This window comes from Pectinophora gossypiella, chromosome 21 (genome assembly GCF_024362695.1).
Source record: "Pectinophora gossypiella chromosome 21, ilPecGoss1.1, whole genome shotgun sequence".
In the NCBI taxonomy this organism is placed as follows: Eukaryota; Metazoa; Arthropoda; class Insecta; order Lepidoptera; family Gelechiidae; genus Pectinophora; species Pectinophora gossypiella.
In genome coordinates this window covers 320,202-335,856 of record NC_065424.1, presented here as the reverse complement: position 1 = coordinate 335,856, position 15,655 = coordinate 320,202, and the positions used below count along the sequence as shown (strand labels likewise).

Genomic DNA, 15,655 nt, shown 5'->3' with positions numbered 1-15,655 from the left:
CAATGTTTTTTGTTGTGGTGTAAGCACTGTTCGTGGCCCGCGCCGAAGATCTCGGCGTCCTATATAGTCTTACTTGACAAATGAAGATTATATTGCTAGGCACCCCAACATCCTGAATTATGCTCGCCACTTATTTGACGATCGAGAGCTAAGTAATCTTATTTGAACATTGCAAAAATTAAAAATCTCAGTATGCAGTGTATCTGGTATCTATATTATAGTCCCTGGTCAGTATAATACATAAAATGACAATGTATAATTCGGCTCGTTTCTCAATCGTGCTTTTCATAATCGAAATGTCATATGAAAAAAAATTCGTGTATGAAAATAATATATATCCTACTTTATCGAAGCTCTCATTATGTAGCGTCTTAGACGGAGTGTAATCAACGCAAAACATTTTTAACAGAAAGTCGTCAACTTATCTCTATTATAATTAGCCAGAGATAGCTCTTACGCCAAGCGTATCACTTGTGTACCAGACTTACGCTTTCAATAGATTTTATAGCCAACTATTACCACTTAATTATGTATAATAAATGATATTTGCATTTTTTGTAACAGTAGAGAGTAATCAGTTCATATTAATGCAAGCACAACGGTAAGGCTGTTTTTTCATCTGACATGTGCTACGTTGCTAGGTTTAATATCCACCAATCAGATAATTGGGTCTGATTCTGATCGGCACAATGAACCCGATTGTAGGGTATGCAACGTAGCATCTAGCATGTTACTGGTGGAAACGCAGTCTAAATGTGACGTACTTACTTCATTATTGATGGAACAGTATTCTTATCGTTTCCAGCTAACTACGCAATACCGAATATGCCACATTTAAAAGAGGAAGTGAGGATTGCTTGCGCCCTAATAAATGCCTTTGGAAAACGGGTGACAGATCACCCACTCGTAAATGAAATAATCAACGATATATACCTTAAGCACGACGCCCCAAACTATCTGTGCGAGTTTGTAATACAAAACAATTTAAATCAACGCAGAGCCGCTTTCCAAGCTATGAACTCAAGTGAAGGCTTTCAACAGTTTCCCATCTTATCATATGAGGATCTGTTGATAATGTGGTAAGCTACTATGGCGAACACCTAAAAGAAAACGGAACGTTTTTCATTGAAGTGTATGAAGATTTTGAAGTTGACTATAATTTAAATCAATACAACATAGTAGTTTGTGATCCTTGGCTGACAAGAGCTAAAATACTCTCGAGGCACCAGAGCAACAGAATTTATTTTGTATATATCTTGCTAAATAATAGTTTGAAAAACAGAAATAAACTTGTCGGTCACTATTGCAGCTGTATAGTTGGAAAACGGACACTCGGGTGCTGTGCTCATGTCATGTGCATAGTTTGGTATATGGGATGGGCTCGGCACCAAGCAATTCAACCCCCTGCTGCCTTTTTAGATCAAGTTATTATTTCTGATGAAGAAGAAGATTGATTATTCAAGAAGACTGATATTCATTATCCTAATAGGTACGAATTTGTATAAAAAAAGCCTATTTGTTATAAGTATATACACTGTATGTATTCAATAACAATTAGTATTGATTTCATTTTAAGCAAAATATAAATAACTATATGACTACTTTTACGATGTTTTATTTCATACTTATAAAAACACAACTAAGAAAATCGATGAATAATTGAACAATGTGTTCATGTAATATGATTGTTATGAACTAAACAGCTTAAGGTCCCGTTGCATTGAAGGCACACACCCCGTTGGTGTGTCTATACGAACTAGGTATGTTCCATACACTGCTGTAAAGTAAAGTAGTCCTAAAAGCGAATTTTCACACCCCACCTGCTTTCACTGTGATTAGACATTTAAGCTGCCTTTCATTGAATAAACATAAAAACTCTAAAAGTGTGAAATTGTTAGACAATCATAGCAAATAACTTTGAGCGTGATTACCACGAGAATAAGTCATGAGCTGTACATCTCACGACGCGTTTATGGATTTCTTTTAAGTTACACATAAAAGTAAGTTATAGATATTTATTTTACCTATTTTCTATTTATTTATTTTTCAATAAAGTAAATATGTGGTATATTAAACACTAATATTCCATGCATAATCACTTAGTCACTATATTCCAATTGCATATAAAAGTAAAATCGATTTGTTCATACAACACTTTTCGGAACTTTCAAGCTAAATATCTTGAAAACGTGACGCTTTAGAGCATAGGTTCATTAAAGCTTTTTTGTTCAGAAAAGTGCCCCCTATCGATATGCACAGGTTTCATCGTGCGCCGCAGTTTTAAAAAATCCGCTAGGTGGCGCCACCAGGCTATGCCAGCCTCCATAGTGAAATGTTCAATGCCCTTTATTTCGCCGATAATTTTCATTAGGCAGTGATATTAATTCTTTTTTTCCACTTTTTCTTATTAATAAATAAATATTTTCATAATTTGATCTCTTACCACACATACGTACATTGCTATCAAAGTATACACGAAACGACTTCATTATTAACAAAAGCATCTCTAAAAATTATTGAATGTATAGCATAATAAAGTTTAAGTTATTGAAAAATATGGTCTTAAAATACTGCAGTGTTACGTCTTCAATATTTAAATACAAGCGGAACCTTAGAAATAATAATTAAGACAGGATTTGACATAAAAATGTCGGAAATTCTGTGAAATATTTGCCAAAATTGAAAACCTACCTGAATTAATAATAACAAAACTATCGATAACTCGAAACCTGACATTAGCATTGTCGGAGTGGAAATAGTGGAATACTGTTGATGCTCACAGATACAAAACTCGTTAGTTTGAGGTTATTATATCGCGTAATAAATATCGATTGTTCTGTTTCTGTGCGGTTCGATAATATCGGTAACTATCAACACTATCGATTAAATTATCGATATTCTTACTATTGCTCAACTATCGATCGGCACCTCTAGTTCGTACGCGTTCTCGCGAGATAAATTCGTACGAAACTAAAAAGCGACCAAAGTGCGATCGACCTTAGAGCCCAAAATAAAACGCAAACAATCAGATCTTACTTCGAGAGTTAGGTTCCAAAATACATTATTCTTCATTCTAAATAACGTTTACATAAAGACCATTTCCCAACTAAGTTCGCTCTAGCATGGTGCTTATGAGAGCAGGACCGAAAGATAGATTACAATCTAGTGCAAGAGAGACCAAAAAATAATAAGATAAAAATGCCAAAAAAAATATCACATGATTAATGGACGGCCCCAAAAAATTTTTTTTAAAGGGGCAGAAAGTACGACATTACTGTGATGTCAAAATAAGCCCCTATGAAAATAAATACCATTCCGCATTCTAAAATTAAATTTTGGGACATGTCAAAATACAAACAGGTTTGTGGCTGTGTTACTAGTAGGAGGCGTGACGTGGCTGAATGGTATTTAAAAAAAACTAAAAAGAATAAATTTAAAGCAATGACAATTGCGCGCGGACGCCATATTGTATTATACGAATTTTCAATATGAAAATGGATAAGGGTTACAACAATTTTAGCCCTTTTCCTTTTAGGTGTAGTATAAATTCCCAACTCAGATATATTAAGGCTACCCTACTTGGTAATCGATCACTATTTTCACGGTAAACAATGTACTAATTTATTCTGTCAGCTGTCAGCACCATGCTATTAACGCAAGAGGGTATAGCTTAGAAGTTTTGCTTCAAGAAGTTAATAAGCCCGTTGGTGGAGCCGTCGTGGCTGGTGACAGGCTTGTTGTCCTGGAGTTCAGGCTCGATAGCCTTCGCCAGCTGCTTACCGAGCTCCACGCCCCACTGGTCGAACGAGTTTATGTCCCAGATCACGCCTTGGGTGAAGATTTTGTGCTCGTACATTGCTGTTGGGAAATATGACAGATTCTTTATTGCTAAAAATACGTCTTGTTTATATAACGTCGCATATATAAGCGCGGACGGATGACGCTAAGTTAACCTAATTTTTGTTTGACAGCTCTTAAACGTGCCGTCCTTCACTTACAATAAGCGCAAGAAAGAGATAGAGCTAATTTTAGTCCTGTCGAGCTAATAGGGTAGTTTCCAATTAGTCAAATCAACTACTTTTTACTAAACGTCAAAACACTATGGAATTTGTATGAAAAAGCATCCTGTGACGTCATAGAAAAACGTGACAAAATGTCGCACATATTCTTAATTTAAATTCATAAATAAGTTAAATAGATAAAAGAAAACGTTTTTAGTCACTTTTAGATCTGTCTTTATTTATTAATCAGAATTTCATAATTTATTTGTGACCTAGGAAACTACCCAATCATGATAATAACCGCGTAAACCTCAAACAAGACATTAAATATTGCTGAATATTGTGCTTTTTTGTACTTACCAATAAGCGCGCCAAGAGTGAAGGGCGTGACTTTCTTCACGACGATGGAGTTGGTAGGCCGGTTGCCCTTGAACACCTTGTGCGGGAGGATCTTGGCCACAGCCTCCGGCGCCATGCCGGACTTCTCTAACTCCGCCTTCGCCTGAAAATTGTAACATATATAAAAATCATAAAAACTGTAAGTAAATCTTTTACTAAAAGTTCAAAATGGCCTTGCAAAGTTAATATAAAAACATTGGTCGTGGGTAATTTATTTTTTACGCAATGGCTACGCAGGGTATTATTTTATTATTATTATTGTATGTCTTTTTCATATCTCGGGCCTATGGAGGCCCGGACTTTTGGAAGGCGTGCGTGGGGCCGAAGCCAACACGTAGAGGCCCCTTAAGACAGTTTAATCTAAATGTGGTGTGACACCAACCGGCGATTATCCCTGTATGCACTATGGGAGTGCACCCAAAGACAATCCCCGGTTCGTGTAGGACTATTGCAGATTATGGGAACAAAGGGAACTGGGCTATTGGGTTGGGGGTTAGTGGACCGGGATACTGGAGCTATGGGGGACTATGGAGCCTGCTCGACCAATGTTGGTAAACATGGATAAATGAACAGGCGGCGACTCGCCACTCACTGGATGGGCCACCTATCTAGCCGACGCGACTGGACGGCAAGGCAGCAACATGGTTATGAGCAGCTCAGGGTGTCGAGAGGTGTACACCGCTTTCTGCGAGGCGGTTTCCGCCTCACCAACTCGCGACTTATGCATCTTTCACTTCCACCCTGCGAGCGTATAGCTCTAACGCCCCACTCTGGCCGGCCAATGAAGGCAAGCCAGAGGTGAGAGTCCTGCGGCCCCCGCTGGGGTCCACTCCGGCCGGCCAGTGAAGGCAAGTCGGAGACGGAGGGCCTGACCGACTCTCGGGGGATCTCAGCTCCGTGGTGTCGTCACTCACCAACAGCTCGCCACAAGCTGGCCTGCGGAGACTGACTGCACTGATGAATTCACCAGGTTCGCTGATAAATTCACCAGGGGGCGATGGGGTCATTATTATTATTATTATAACGAATTGCAAAGTACATTATCATGTTTAGTACAGTACAAAACTGAAAAAAAGGGTGGGATGACGTCAGCTGGGCTAACCTTGAAATGTTAGCTGTCACTTTTGAGCATACCTGGTTTTCGTATATCATGTTTAACTGTATCTAAAAATTTATTAAATAATGTTGATGAGAGTGGAGAAAGCGAATAAGGCGTATCAAGATCGTAGTAAGTGGAATTCCGTGGCCTCTGCCTACCCCAACGGGAAATAGACGTGATATTATGTATGTTTACCTCATCAGCAGTCTTGCCCTTCATCAAGGCTTCGGTCTGCGCGAGGAAGTTGGCTAACAGGATCTTGTGGTGCACGCCGCCAGAAATGGAGTTGTGGGTCTGCGCGGGCGCAATGAAGTCGCAGGGGATCAGTCTGAAAGAGATCATTCATGACCGGGTGAGAGCCTTCAGCGCTCCCCATTTGTCCGGCCAAGTAGTTAATGCCATCTGCGGCAAACCTACAATAAGTCACGTCAAAAAAAAAAGATCATTCATGATTTTGTTATTGGTGCAAATTCCGAAAAGTTCAACTGGTAGGACTACTCTTTTTTACCTTTGATGGGTTTGCTCTTGGCCCCAGACTTGCCCGAAGGCATTGACGAGGCCTAAGATGGAGCTCGCCCAGAAGGTGCCTGTTCACTCTAGCCTTGAAAGCACCCGGGTTATATGCATTCGGAAATACAGAAGACGGCAAAGAATTCCACTCTCTAGCAGTGCGCATAATGAAGGACGAAGCGAAGGGAAAACTCGGTAAAAGTAATGGGAATAGGGGGTATTTTCCCCTTTACATTAGTGGATCATACTCGCAGGGATGATCATCATCATCATCAGCCCATAAACGTCCCCACTGCTGGGGCACGGGCCTTCCCTATGGATGGATAGGGAGATCGGGCCTTAAACCATCACGCGGGCCCAGTGGGGATTGGTGGTTATTAACGACTGCTAATGCAGCCGGGACCAACGGCTTAACGTGCCTTCCGAAGCACGGAGGAGCTCGAGATGAAAACTTTTTTTTTGTGGTCACCCATTCTATGACCGGCCTTTGCGAAAGTTGCTTAACTTCAACAATCGCAGACCGAGCGCGTTTACCGCTGCGCCACCGAGCTCCTCAGGCATGATACTGAGTGTTATTTTGTTCTGCTTTGGTCATTACCTGGTGCCCTGGTGTATGAGCTGGTAGAAGGCGTGCTGTCCGTTGGTGCCGGGCTCGCCCCACACGATGGGCCCGGTGCTGTAGTCCACCTGCTGGCCAGACCGCGTCACGTACTTGCCGTTACTCTCCATGTCGCCTTGTTGGAAGTATGCCGCGAATCTAGCGAAAAGTTTATTTGAAAACTCTGTAATATCACCTTTTTAGCGGATTTGAAAAGTAGGGTAGGGTAAGGTAGTTAATAAAATTGACGAATCAAAGTGTAATGTGGGTGTGTAGTGTGTGTGTGGGGGGGGGGAGTGTAGTGTGTGTGTGGGGGTGTAATATATGTGTGGGAGGGGTGTAGTGGGTATGTGTTTGTGTGTGGGTGTAGTGTATGTGTGTGTGTGTGGGGGGGGGGGGGGTTGTAGTGTGAGTGGGTGTGTGGGGGGAAGGGGTAGTGTGTGTGTGTGTGGGGGGGGGTGTAGTGTCTGTGTGGGTGGGTGTAATGTGTGTGTATGTTACCTAATGAATAAAGATATTTTAATGTGTGAGTAGCAGCTTACCTGTGCAGATACTGGTCGTAGGGCAGAAGCGCGTGTGTCTCCGCGCCGTGGAAGTTGCTGTACCAGATTCCGAGCAATGCCAGGATCACAGGCGCCTACAGATAAAATAAAATGTAGGTAAGAGAGAGTAAGATGATGGAATTTAAACGAGGTAGACAAAGATGCAGGATACGTGTGTGAAAGAGAAAGGAAATGAGTCAAGACGGATGTGATTGAACAGAGTGGAAGAACGGGAGGTATGATTGAATGGAGAGTAAAAGGGAGAGACGATGTGGGATAGCTGTTTTAGAATATTTAAATCATGGTACAATAAAACAACGTATACTCAAAAGTGACAGCTAACATTTCTCGAGCTCCTCCGTGCTTCGGAAGGCACGTTAAGCCGTTGGTCCCGGGTGCATGAGCAGTCGTTAATAACCACCAATCCGCACTGGGCCCGCGTGATGGTTTAAGGCCCGATCTCCCTGTTTCCATCCGTAGGGAAGGCCCGTGCCCCAGCAGTGGGGACGTTAATGGGCTGGTGATGATGATGATGATGACGTATGTGTTCTTAATAAAAAACTTACATTCTGCTCCAACGGCGCAGTGGCGAAATGCTGGTCCATGAAGAAGGCTCCTTCTAGAAGCTTCTCGAAATTATCGAAGCCGACGTACAGGGAGATGGAAAGACCGATCGCCGACCACAGGGAATACCTGAGAGACAAAAAAAAAACGGTAACCATAAGTACATACAAACAATCCCTAATGTGTATGTGTTTACGAACTAAGCAGTTAAAAAAACATAAGCTTACCCCGCTCGATAGTCTCTGCTTACCCCGGTGGGAAATAGGCGTGAGTTTATGTATGTAACATAAGCTCACGACTATATCCCAAAGAGGTGGTCAGAGGCAAACCCAAGATGAAATAAGTAACTAACCTTACCCACACTTCACCGAGGTTTGTGTAATAGTAGTTAATATAACATAATTAAAATATTAAATACAATTTAAATCGGGTTGTGTACTAGGTTCAAAATATATTATGAAATTCTGATTACTAAATAAAGATAGATCTAAAACTAACGAAAAACATTTTCTTTTTTCTATTTAACTTATTTATTAATTTTAATCAAGGACAACGTAATAATAAGCCTGACATTTTATCACTTTTTTCTATGACGTCACAGTTTGCTTTTTCATACAAATTCCATAGTCATTTCGTGTTTTGACGTTTAGTAAAAAGTAACTGATTTGACTAATTGGAAACTACCTATTAATTTGACAGGACTGAAAGTAGTTCTATCTCTTTCTTGCGCTTACTGTAAGTGAAGGACGGCACTAGTTTAAGAGCTGTCAAACTACAATTACGTTAAGTTAGTGTCCGCGCTTACGTGGTTTTTACGTGACGTTATATAAACAAGACGTATTTTTAGCAATAAAGAATCTGTTATATTTTCCAACAGCAATGACAGGACTAAAAGTAGCGCTATCTCCGTCTTGCGTTTATTGTAAGTGAAGGACGACACGTTTAAGAGTTGTCAAACTACAATTAACATTACGCACCTTCCACCAACCCAGTCCCAGAAACCGAACATGTTCTTGGAGTCGATCCCGAAGGCCGTCACCTTCTCGCCGTTCGTGGACAACGCGACGAAGTGCTTCGCCACCGCAGACGGCTGGGAAACACATTCCAAATTATATTTTATTGCACAAAAACACTTGACATTTCTCAGGTTGTATTCATTGTTAGTTTGTTACGTTATTGTTAATTCATCACTAATTGAAGAGCCACACTCTTGTCGGTGTAGCATTCTCCATTCTTGTCTATCAATATCAAATTCGAAGACCGGACATTTTGCTATAAAAGTCGGACAAGCCTAACACGCACCAACCCGACCAAACCAACCCGCATTGGAGCAGCGTGGTGGAGTATGCTCCATACCCCCTCCGGTTGATTGTGGGGAGGTCTGTGCCCTGCAGTGGGACGTATATAGGCTGTTAATGTTAATCCTAACACGCAAATATTCGCAAACATGTCCGGCTAAAGCCAGACACCTGACAGCCCTAGTGGCGCCAGACATACGGAAGGACTATACGGGTTCTGTTTGAGGTTCGGAACCCTAAAACTCAGATACGTCGAGATAAAATATACTCACATCCTTAGCAGCTTCAAGGAACCAGGTCTTGGCCGAAGTGGCATTAGTTATGGTCTCCTGGGTGGTGAAGGTCTTGGAGGCGATGATGAACAGCGCCGTCTCCGGGTTTAACTTCTTGAGAACCTCGGCCAAGTGGGTGCCGTCGATATTCGACACGAAGTGTACCTGAGAGCGAATGAAAAAGTATAATCATAATTATGTTTTATTTTTTAATATATTTTTCCTACAAATAGTTTTAAGATTTTAAAACTAAACAATGTTTTAATGTAAATGTCAATAATTCATGTTTGAATGTTTGAAACTAGATACAAGAGTATTCGTATCTGTATAATAGGTCACCAGCCGGGTCCGCATGACAACCGCGCCGCGCGCGGCGCGAATTATATCGAGCGCTCGGACCAAATAAACAATACGAATGCTGTCTACGTAGATGGACGTCAAACGGCTATTGGTCGAAGGCCTCGATATAATTCGCGCCGCGCGCGACGCGGTTGTCATGCAGACCCGGCAAGGGGTCTAAAAAGATCACATCGAAGCAATTCATCTTCAAAAGCAATATTGCAATTTGACATTTGTGAGGGGGTGAGGTCGGTGCCTGATATGAATTGGTACGGGGTGGAGAGGGAAAGAGAGAGAGAGAGCGAGCGTTATTCTATGGCAATGGGAAAGAAGCGCCCATGACGGCATACCTTCAGATGGTTGGCGTAGGGTTTCAGCGCTTCGGTGACCATGAGCGGACCCAGGTCTGAGCCGCCGATACCGATGTTGATCACGTCAGTGATCTGCTTGCCAGTGTACCTGGTAAAAGAAAAAATATTTTGGTAACATAGTTACACTTATAACGAACGTCTCATCCGCCTAAAACTACTCCAGCTTCTAACAACCTGTATAGCCGGGGAAAAGAAGCTGCAAGGAAAACCTCGGCACAGGGCCTTTGACGTTCTTTTTTTTTTAAATAAACATTAAAAGTATGGTTTGTGGTACAACTTACCCCTTCCACTCCCCGGAGATGACCTGCTGACTGAACTCCTTCATGTGCGCCAGGACCGCGTTGACGTCGGGCATGACATCCTTCCCGGCCACCTCGATGGGCCGGTTCTGGCGGTTGCGCAGCGCAATGTGCAGCACCGCACGGTCTTCCGTGAAGTTTATCTTCTGGCCTGGATAGAAAGAATAAGGATGAATATCAAAATTTCAAGTTAGGTGGTGAACGTTTTTACCCAATTTTGCACGAAAAAATAATATGAAAGTTCGCCACCAAACTTGGCACATTTTGATATTCACCCATAAATAAAAAGGTCTAATAGCGACCGCATAGATTTTTTATCTATTCTGTAACTGGTACTCAATTTTATCATTACTTTTCGTAAGACACTGCATACAAATATTTTTTCGATAAAAAGCCGATCTCACCGACGCCGACTAATATTGTATTACAAAATAAATCGTCTATTGCAAACACATTAAAAAACTTACAGCAAATGCGGCGTTATCGCTAAAAGCATTCTTGTCCAAACAAATCTGTATTGTGACTGTGCTATTCAGCCCTCGCGACAAACGCACCATGACCGTACTACGTCTGTCCACGTAGATAGCACTCGTTGCGTCTATTGGTCGAAACCCTCGACTTAATTCGCGCCGCACGCGCCGTGGTTGCCGTGTCGCGGGGACCGATCTGTCCCATGCGCCTATTAGCACAGGTGGAACTTTTTTCACAATACAGTTACCGATGTGAGTGTCATATACATATATTAAAACAATCATTTTAATATGTCAATAATAAATAATACTTAAGTCTTAAGTATAGGTACCCACTTTTTTATATCTACACAATTGCATGCTGTGTTTACTTATAATTAGTCACTACATTCAGCTTTTAAGATTTGAAATGTATTATAATATTTTAGAGTAAGTGACTGTTAGTAAACCAAAATAAATAAATTAAAAAAAATACAGGTACCTGAGAACATGGCATCCCTGGCTTTCTCGACGCCGCGGTTCCTTGCCAGGTTGTGGAGCAGCGCCATGACGGCACCGTCCACGCGGTTCTTGGAATAGTCCAGCAGGATTTCACCATCATTTGGAGTTGGTATGCGGAGGCTGAAATAATACATAGGTGGAGTCAATGACCTGACATAAGAAACCACTTGCCCTAACCCTAACCACACCACAAACCCTAAGGCAAGCAGTGCCCTATAAGTCTTTATAATTAAGTTGATGTATTGGTTGTACAAATACATACGAGTATAGTATAACCACACCCATTTTTGTAAATTCCATTAGATATTTTCTCAAAGAAATGTTATCCCCAAGCCAGTTTTAAATAAAAATACTTTTGCATTTTTATTAAATAAATGCATGTTACTGATTATGTCCTTTACTACTATTTTTTTCCTTGTGCCCATACCGCACAAGATTGTTTATTAATTCTACAGACATATCATACGTATCTATTCTGCCCGCAACAGGGCCCTACACTGCGCTACACTTTCATTCCATCTGCCTCTATTATCATACCAGTTCTCGCATTTATGCCTCTCACACTTTTATTAAAAAGAAGAGCTACCGTGGAACAGATTAAAGTGAAGTTGAATGTTGTGTCTTATAAGGAAGTGAAAGAATTGGCCTTTGGTAGACAAGAATGGAGAATGCTGCACCAACAAAAGCGTGGCTCTGAAATTAATAATGATGACTTGAGTTTTAAACTATATTCTGGTAATGTATCATGAGTAATAACTGTGTAATATTCCTGTAAAAAATATACAAAAACTTATAGCAAAAATTATATATACACATACATAAATACTAAATAGGCATATAATCTACTTAAATTGAAGTAATGATTGAATTTCTGATCTCCAACAAAATCGTGTGAGGTACTTACATCTACCAAATGATCATTAAAGATTACATGACAGAATTCATTGGAAGTAATTGAAGTCAATTCGGTGCCACATCGATAAGTTTGAAAGGCAAGATAGATAGCGTTAAACTACCGAAAGCTTTGACCTTTACAAGTACACGAAAGTCGAAAACTTTGATGATATAACTTTACAAAACTACGTGTAATCTGAATGCTACTTAAAAAATGTTACGTCAAATAAATAAAATCATAATTATACTCAATTATACTTGCAAAAAAACGAATTTATTTTAAATGATTGAAAGTAAACACGAAAAATACCTGAACTTATTGAACCGGTCCGGGTCTTGTTGGAAAAGTTGTTGAATGTTGATCTTCTCAGAATTCAAGCCATAGAAGTCTTGAAGTTTTTGGTAAGCTGGGTCTTGTTTCAAATTAGTCTTCTGTTCCATGGTGGCGAGAGAAAGTAACCGGGTTTCTTTGATGCGGCACGATCGAAACTGCACTATCAATGATAAGAAACGTCTTTTTGACATTTCATATTTCAAAGGCGTTTGAAGGTTATTCGCGTTTTGTTTCTGCTAGAGAGTGCTAGATTTGGACCATTGGGACGAATAGTGCTAGTGCTGGCTGTCTGTCTTTTCCTCGACTCGACAACAAAATATCAATATCATTCGTTCGTCTCATTCATTCACAGATGAATCACTCACATTTGACAGATTCTAACTAGATTTGTTTTTGCAATTTGTGATTTGTGCATTTATTTTGCGTGTGCATTGTCGTTTCGGTGAATAATTCGATAAAATCCATGTAGTGCGCTGCAAAATGTCTCTCGGCAAGTTTGAGAACGTTGGTGCGTTTGTGAGAGACTGTAGAAATGGTACTTTGCTTTATGACGAAGCGTGTTTGGAAGTGATCACGAGTGAGACAGTTACTTTCTGGAGCCAGTATGAGGAATGTGAAGGATGCAAGTTGGTGCTAACGAAGACTTTGGAGACCACCGGAGAAATAGTCTTGAAGACTTTGAGCCCTGTCCACTATGCTGTGAAAAATGGCAATGGACAGATATGCAATGGTTAGTATAGCCAATATGTTTACTCATTGTTCCTTTGTTTGGGTGTTTTATAGTGTCGTCTTATAAACATTATCGAATTGACACCGTTGTGGAAGGCTATTTACATTGCAAATTAATCACTGTGTTTATCTTTGATTATTAACATAATTAATATCAGTATCAAACTGCTTCAGTAATTTTACTAAATATGTATTTCTAACTATGACTCAGACACTCGGCTAGTACTTTCCATCCATAATTCCATTTGAATGTTTATGGTATTAAGATCTCAGTGTTAAACCTTTCTCAATTTTGTAGTTCTATTATTTGTAGGTATTTAGATCTCCTCTGAAATGTTGAATAGACTCCTTTACGTAAAGGAAATCAAGAGTTATGAGGAAATAAAATTATAACATTATATTTTTATAATTATTTACATAATTCTATTTATTATATTAATGATTATTTCAAAACTACTTTAGATCATAATGTAGTTTAATTTTTTTTCATCGAGGGGTAGATATGAGGGTGAATGTAATATTGATTGTTACCTGGGGGGTTAACAAAAAGCCACATCGAAGCAATTCATCTAAACAAATAAAAATGCATATAAAAGTAAGTGTGCAATGCAAACAAATGTCAAATAGGAATATCGCTTTTCTAGATGAATTGCTTTGATGTGGCCTTTTTAATCCATCTGATGTGTGTGCCTATTAATAAATAAAATTGTTTCTACAGCTACCCTCTAATACCCAACATATGGCATACATGTATAAACTCACACCCGTAATCCCTAATGAGGTGGGCAGAGCCACAAATAATCAGAAAAAAAATTACAGTTCTTGATACAAAGTTTAAAATACTGCCCTTTTTACCAATGTCTGTAATTCCAACCAAAAGAGGAGTAAGACAGGGCGACCCATTGTCACCAAAAATTTTCACATTGGTTCTAGAAGAACTCTTCAGGACAATTCATGGTTTATTCCCATTGGCCACCACCCTGTTTACCACGGTTTATTCCCATTGGCCACCACCCTGTTTACCACCACTGGTGGCCCGTGACACACGACATTAAATATTTTCCCATCCGCCACCAGTGGTGGTCTACGGGAACAATCTTTTTAGGGTATACCCATTGGCCACCACTCTTGGCCACCACTGGTGGCTAGTGACACTACATTAAATTACATTCCCATTGGCCACCTTGATAACTGAGATATATTATTAATTATTTAGTATTACTAATATATAAAAAAAACAAATATTCTTGTTTTAAAATCAACATTTATATTATTAATTATTAGCACAGTTTGAATCAAATTATAATTAAATATAGTATTGTAAATATTGCTATAAACAAAAAGTTAAAAAATATATTCATTGTTACTACACTCTGACTATTAGGAACTTTCTATTGCTGATTATTGTTTAAATTTGTATGTAGATGAAACATAGATAAGTATAAAACAATTGTTGTAAAACATGTGATTTAAACTGTGATGATAACAATTTTAAATTGGTCCTATTTACAAATCAATGTATGTATTATAATTCAATTTTATTTTAATTTTTAAAAGTCTATTCGTTGTTGATTCTGTGACTATTAAGAACTATCTATTATTGATTATTGTTTAAACTTGTATGTACATGAAACATAGATATAAGTATCAAATAATTGTTGTAAAACATGTGATTTAAGCTGTGATAGTAATAATTTTAATTTGGTCCTATTTACAAATCATTGTATCATACATGTGATTTAAGCTGTGATAATAATAATTTTAATTTGGTTCTATTTACAAATCATTGTATCATACATAATTATTTTTTAACTTTTTGTTTATAGCAATATTTACAATACTATATTTAATTATAATTTGATTCAAACTGTGCTAATAATTAATAATATAAATGTTATTTTAAAACAAGAATATTTGTGTTTTTAATATATTAGTAATACTAAATAATTAATAATATATCTCAGTTATCAAGGTGGCCAATGGGAATGTAATTTAATGTAGTGTCACTAGCCACCAGTGGTGGCCAAGAGTGGTGGCCAATGGGTATACCCTAAAAAGATTGTTCCCGTAGACCACCACTGGTGGCGGATGGGAAAATATTTAATGTCGTGTGTCACGGGCCACCAGTGGTGGTAAAGGTTTATTCCCATTGGCCACCACCCTGTTTACCACCACTGGTGGCCCGTGACACACGACATTAAATATTTTCCCATCCGCCACCAGTGGTGGTCTACGGGAACAATCTTTTTAGGGTATACCCATTGGCCACCACTCTTGGCCACCACTGGTGGCTAGTGACACTACATTAAATTACATTCCCATTGGCCACCTTGATAACTGAGATATATTATTAATTATTTAGTATTACTAATATATTAAAAACACAAATATTCTTGTTTTAAAATAACATTTATATTATTAATTATTAGCACAGT

General features: G+C 39.2%; 2 protein-coding genes across 2 annotated transcripts in view; one reads left to right on the top strand and one right to left on the bottom strand.

The window, feature by feature from the left end:
- Positions 1–302: 302 nt before the first annotated feature.
- LOC126376862 (glucose-6-phosphate isomerase-like) lies at positions 303–12,682 on the bottom strand. Its single transcript, XM_050024416.1, has 12 exons — positions 12,468–12,682; positions 11,244–11,383; positions 10,275–10,443; positions 9,973–10,081; positions 9,284–9,448; positions 8,691–8,803; positions 7,716–7,842; positions 7,150–7,244; positions 6,608–6,766; positions 5,695–5,827; positions 4,362–4,503; positions 303–3,858 (listed from the first exon to the last, which is right to left on the bottom strand). The coding sequence occupies exons 1-12, from the start codon at positions 12,680–12,682 to the stop codon at positions 3,671–3,673; spliced, it is 1,755 nt and encodes a 584-aa protein (XP_049880373.1). The 3' UTR covers positions 303–3,670.
- A 156-nt stretch (positions 12,683–12,838) lies between these two features.
- Positions 12,839–15,655, top strand: part of LOC126376863 (heparan-alpha-glucosaminide N-acetyltransferase-like) — a 28,338-nt gene continuing 25,521 nt past the window's right edge. Inside the window, exon 1 of the mRNA XM_050024417.1 lies at positions 12,839–13,221. Coding sequence (XP_049880374.1) covers positions 12,972–13,221 — 250 coding nt within the window. The 5' untranslated portion in view covers positions 12,839–12,971. The remainder of the gene's footprint in view (positions 13,222–15,655) is intronic.

What these genes read in the sequence shown, in the direction of transcription:
- LOC126376862 (XM_050024416.1), bottom strand. Translation starts at nt 12,682, where the DNA reads ATGTCAAAAAGACGTTTCTTATCATTGATAGTGCAGTTTCGATCGTGC. An exon ending in ATCTCCGGGGAGTGGAAGGG is followed by an intron (nt 10,082 to 10,274) that starts GTAAGTTGTACC and finishes TTCTTTTACCAG; the next exon opens with GTACACTGGCAAGCAGATCA. An exon ending in TCCTTGAAGCTGCTAAGGAT is followed by an intron (nt 8,804 to 9,283) that starts GTGAGTATATTT and finishes TGTGTTTCCCAG; the next exon opens with CCGTCTGCGGTGGCGAAGCA.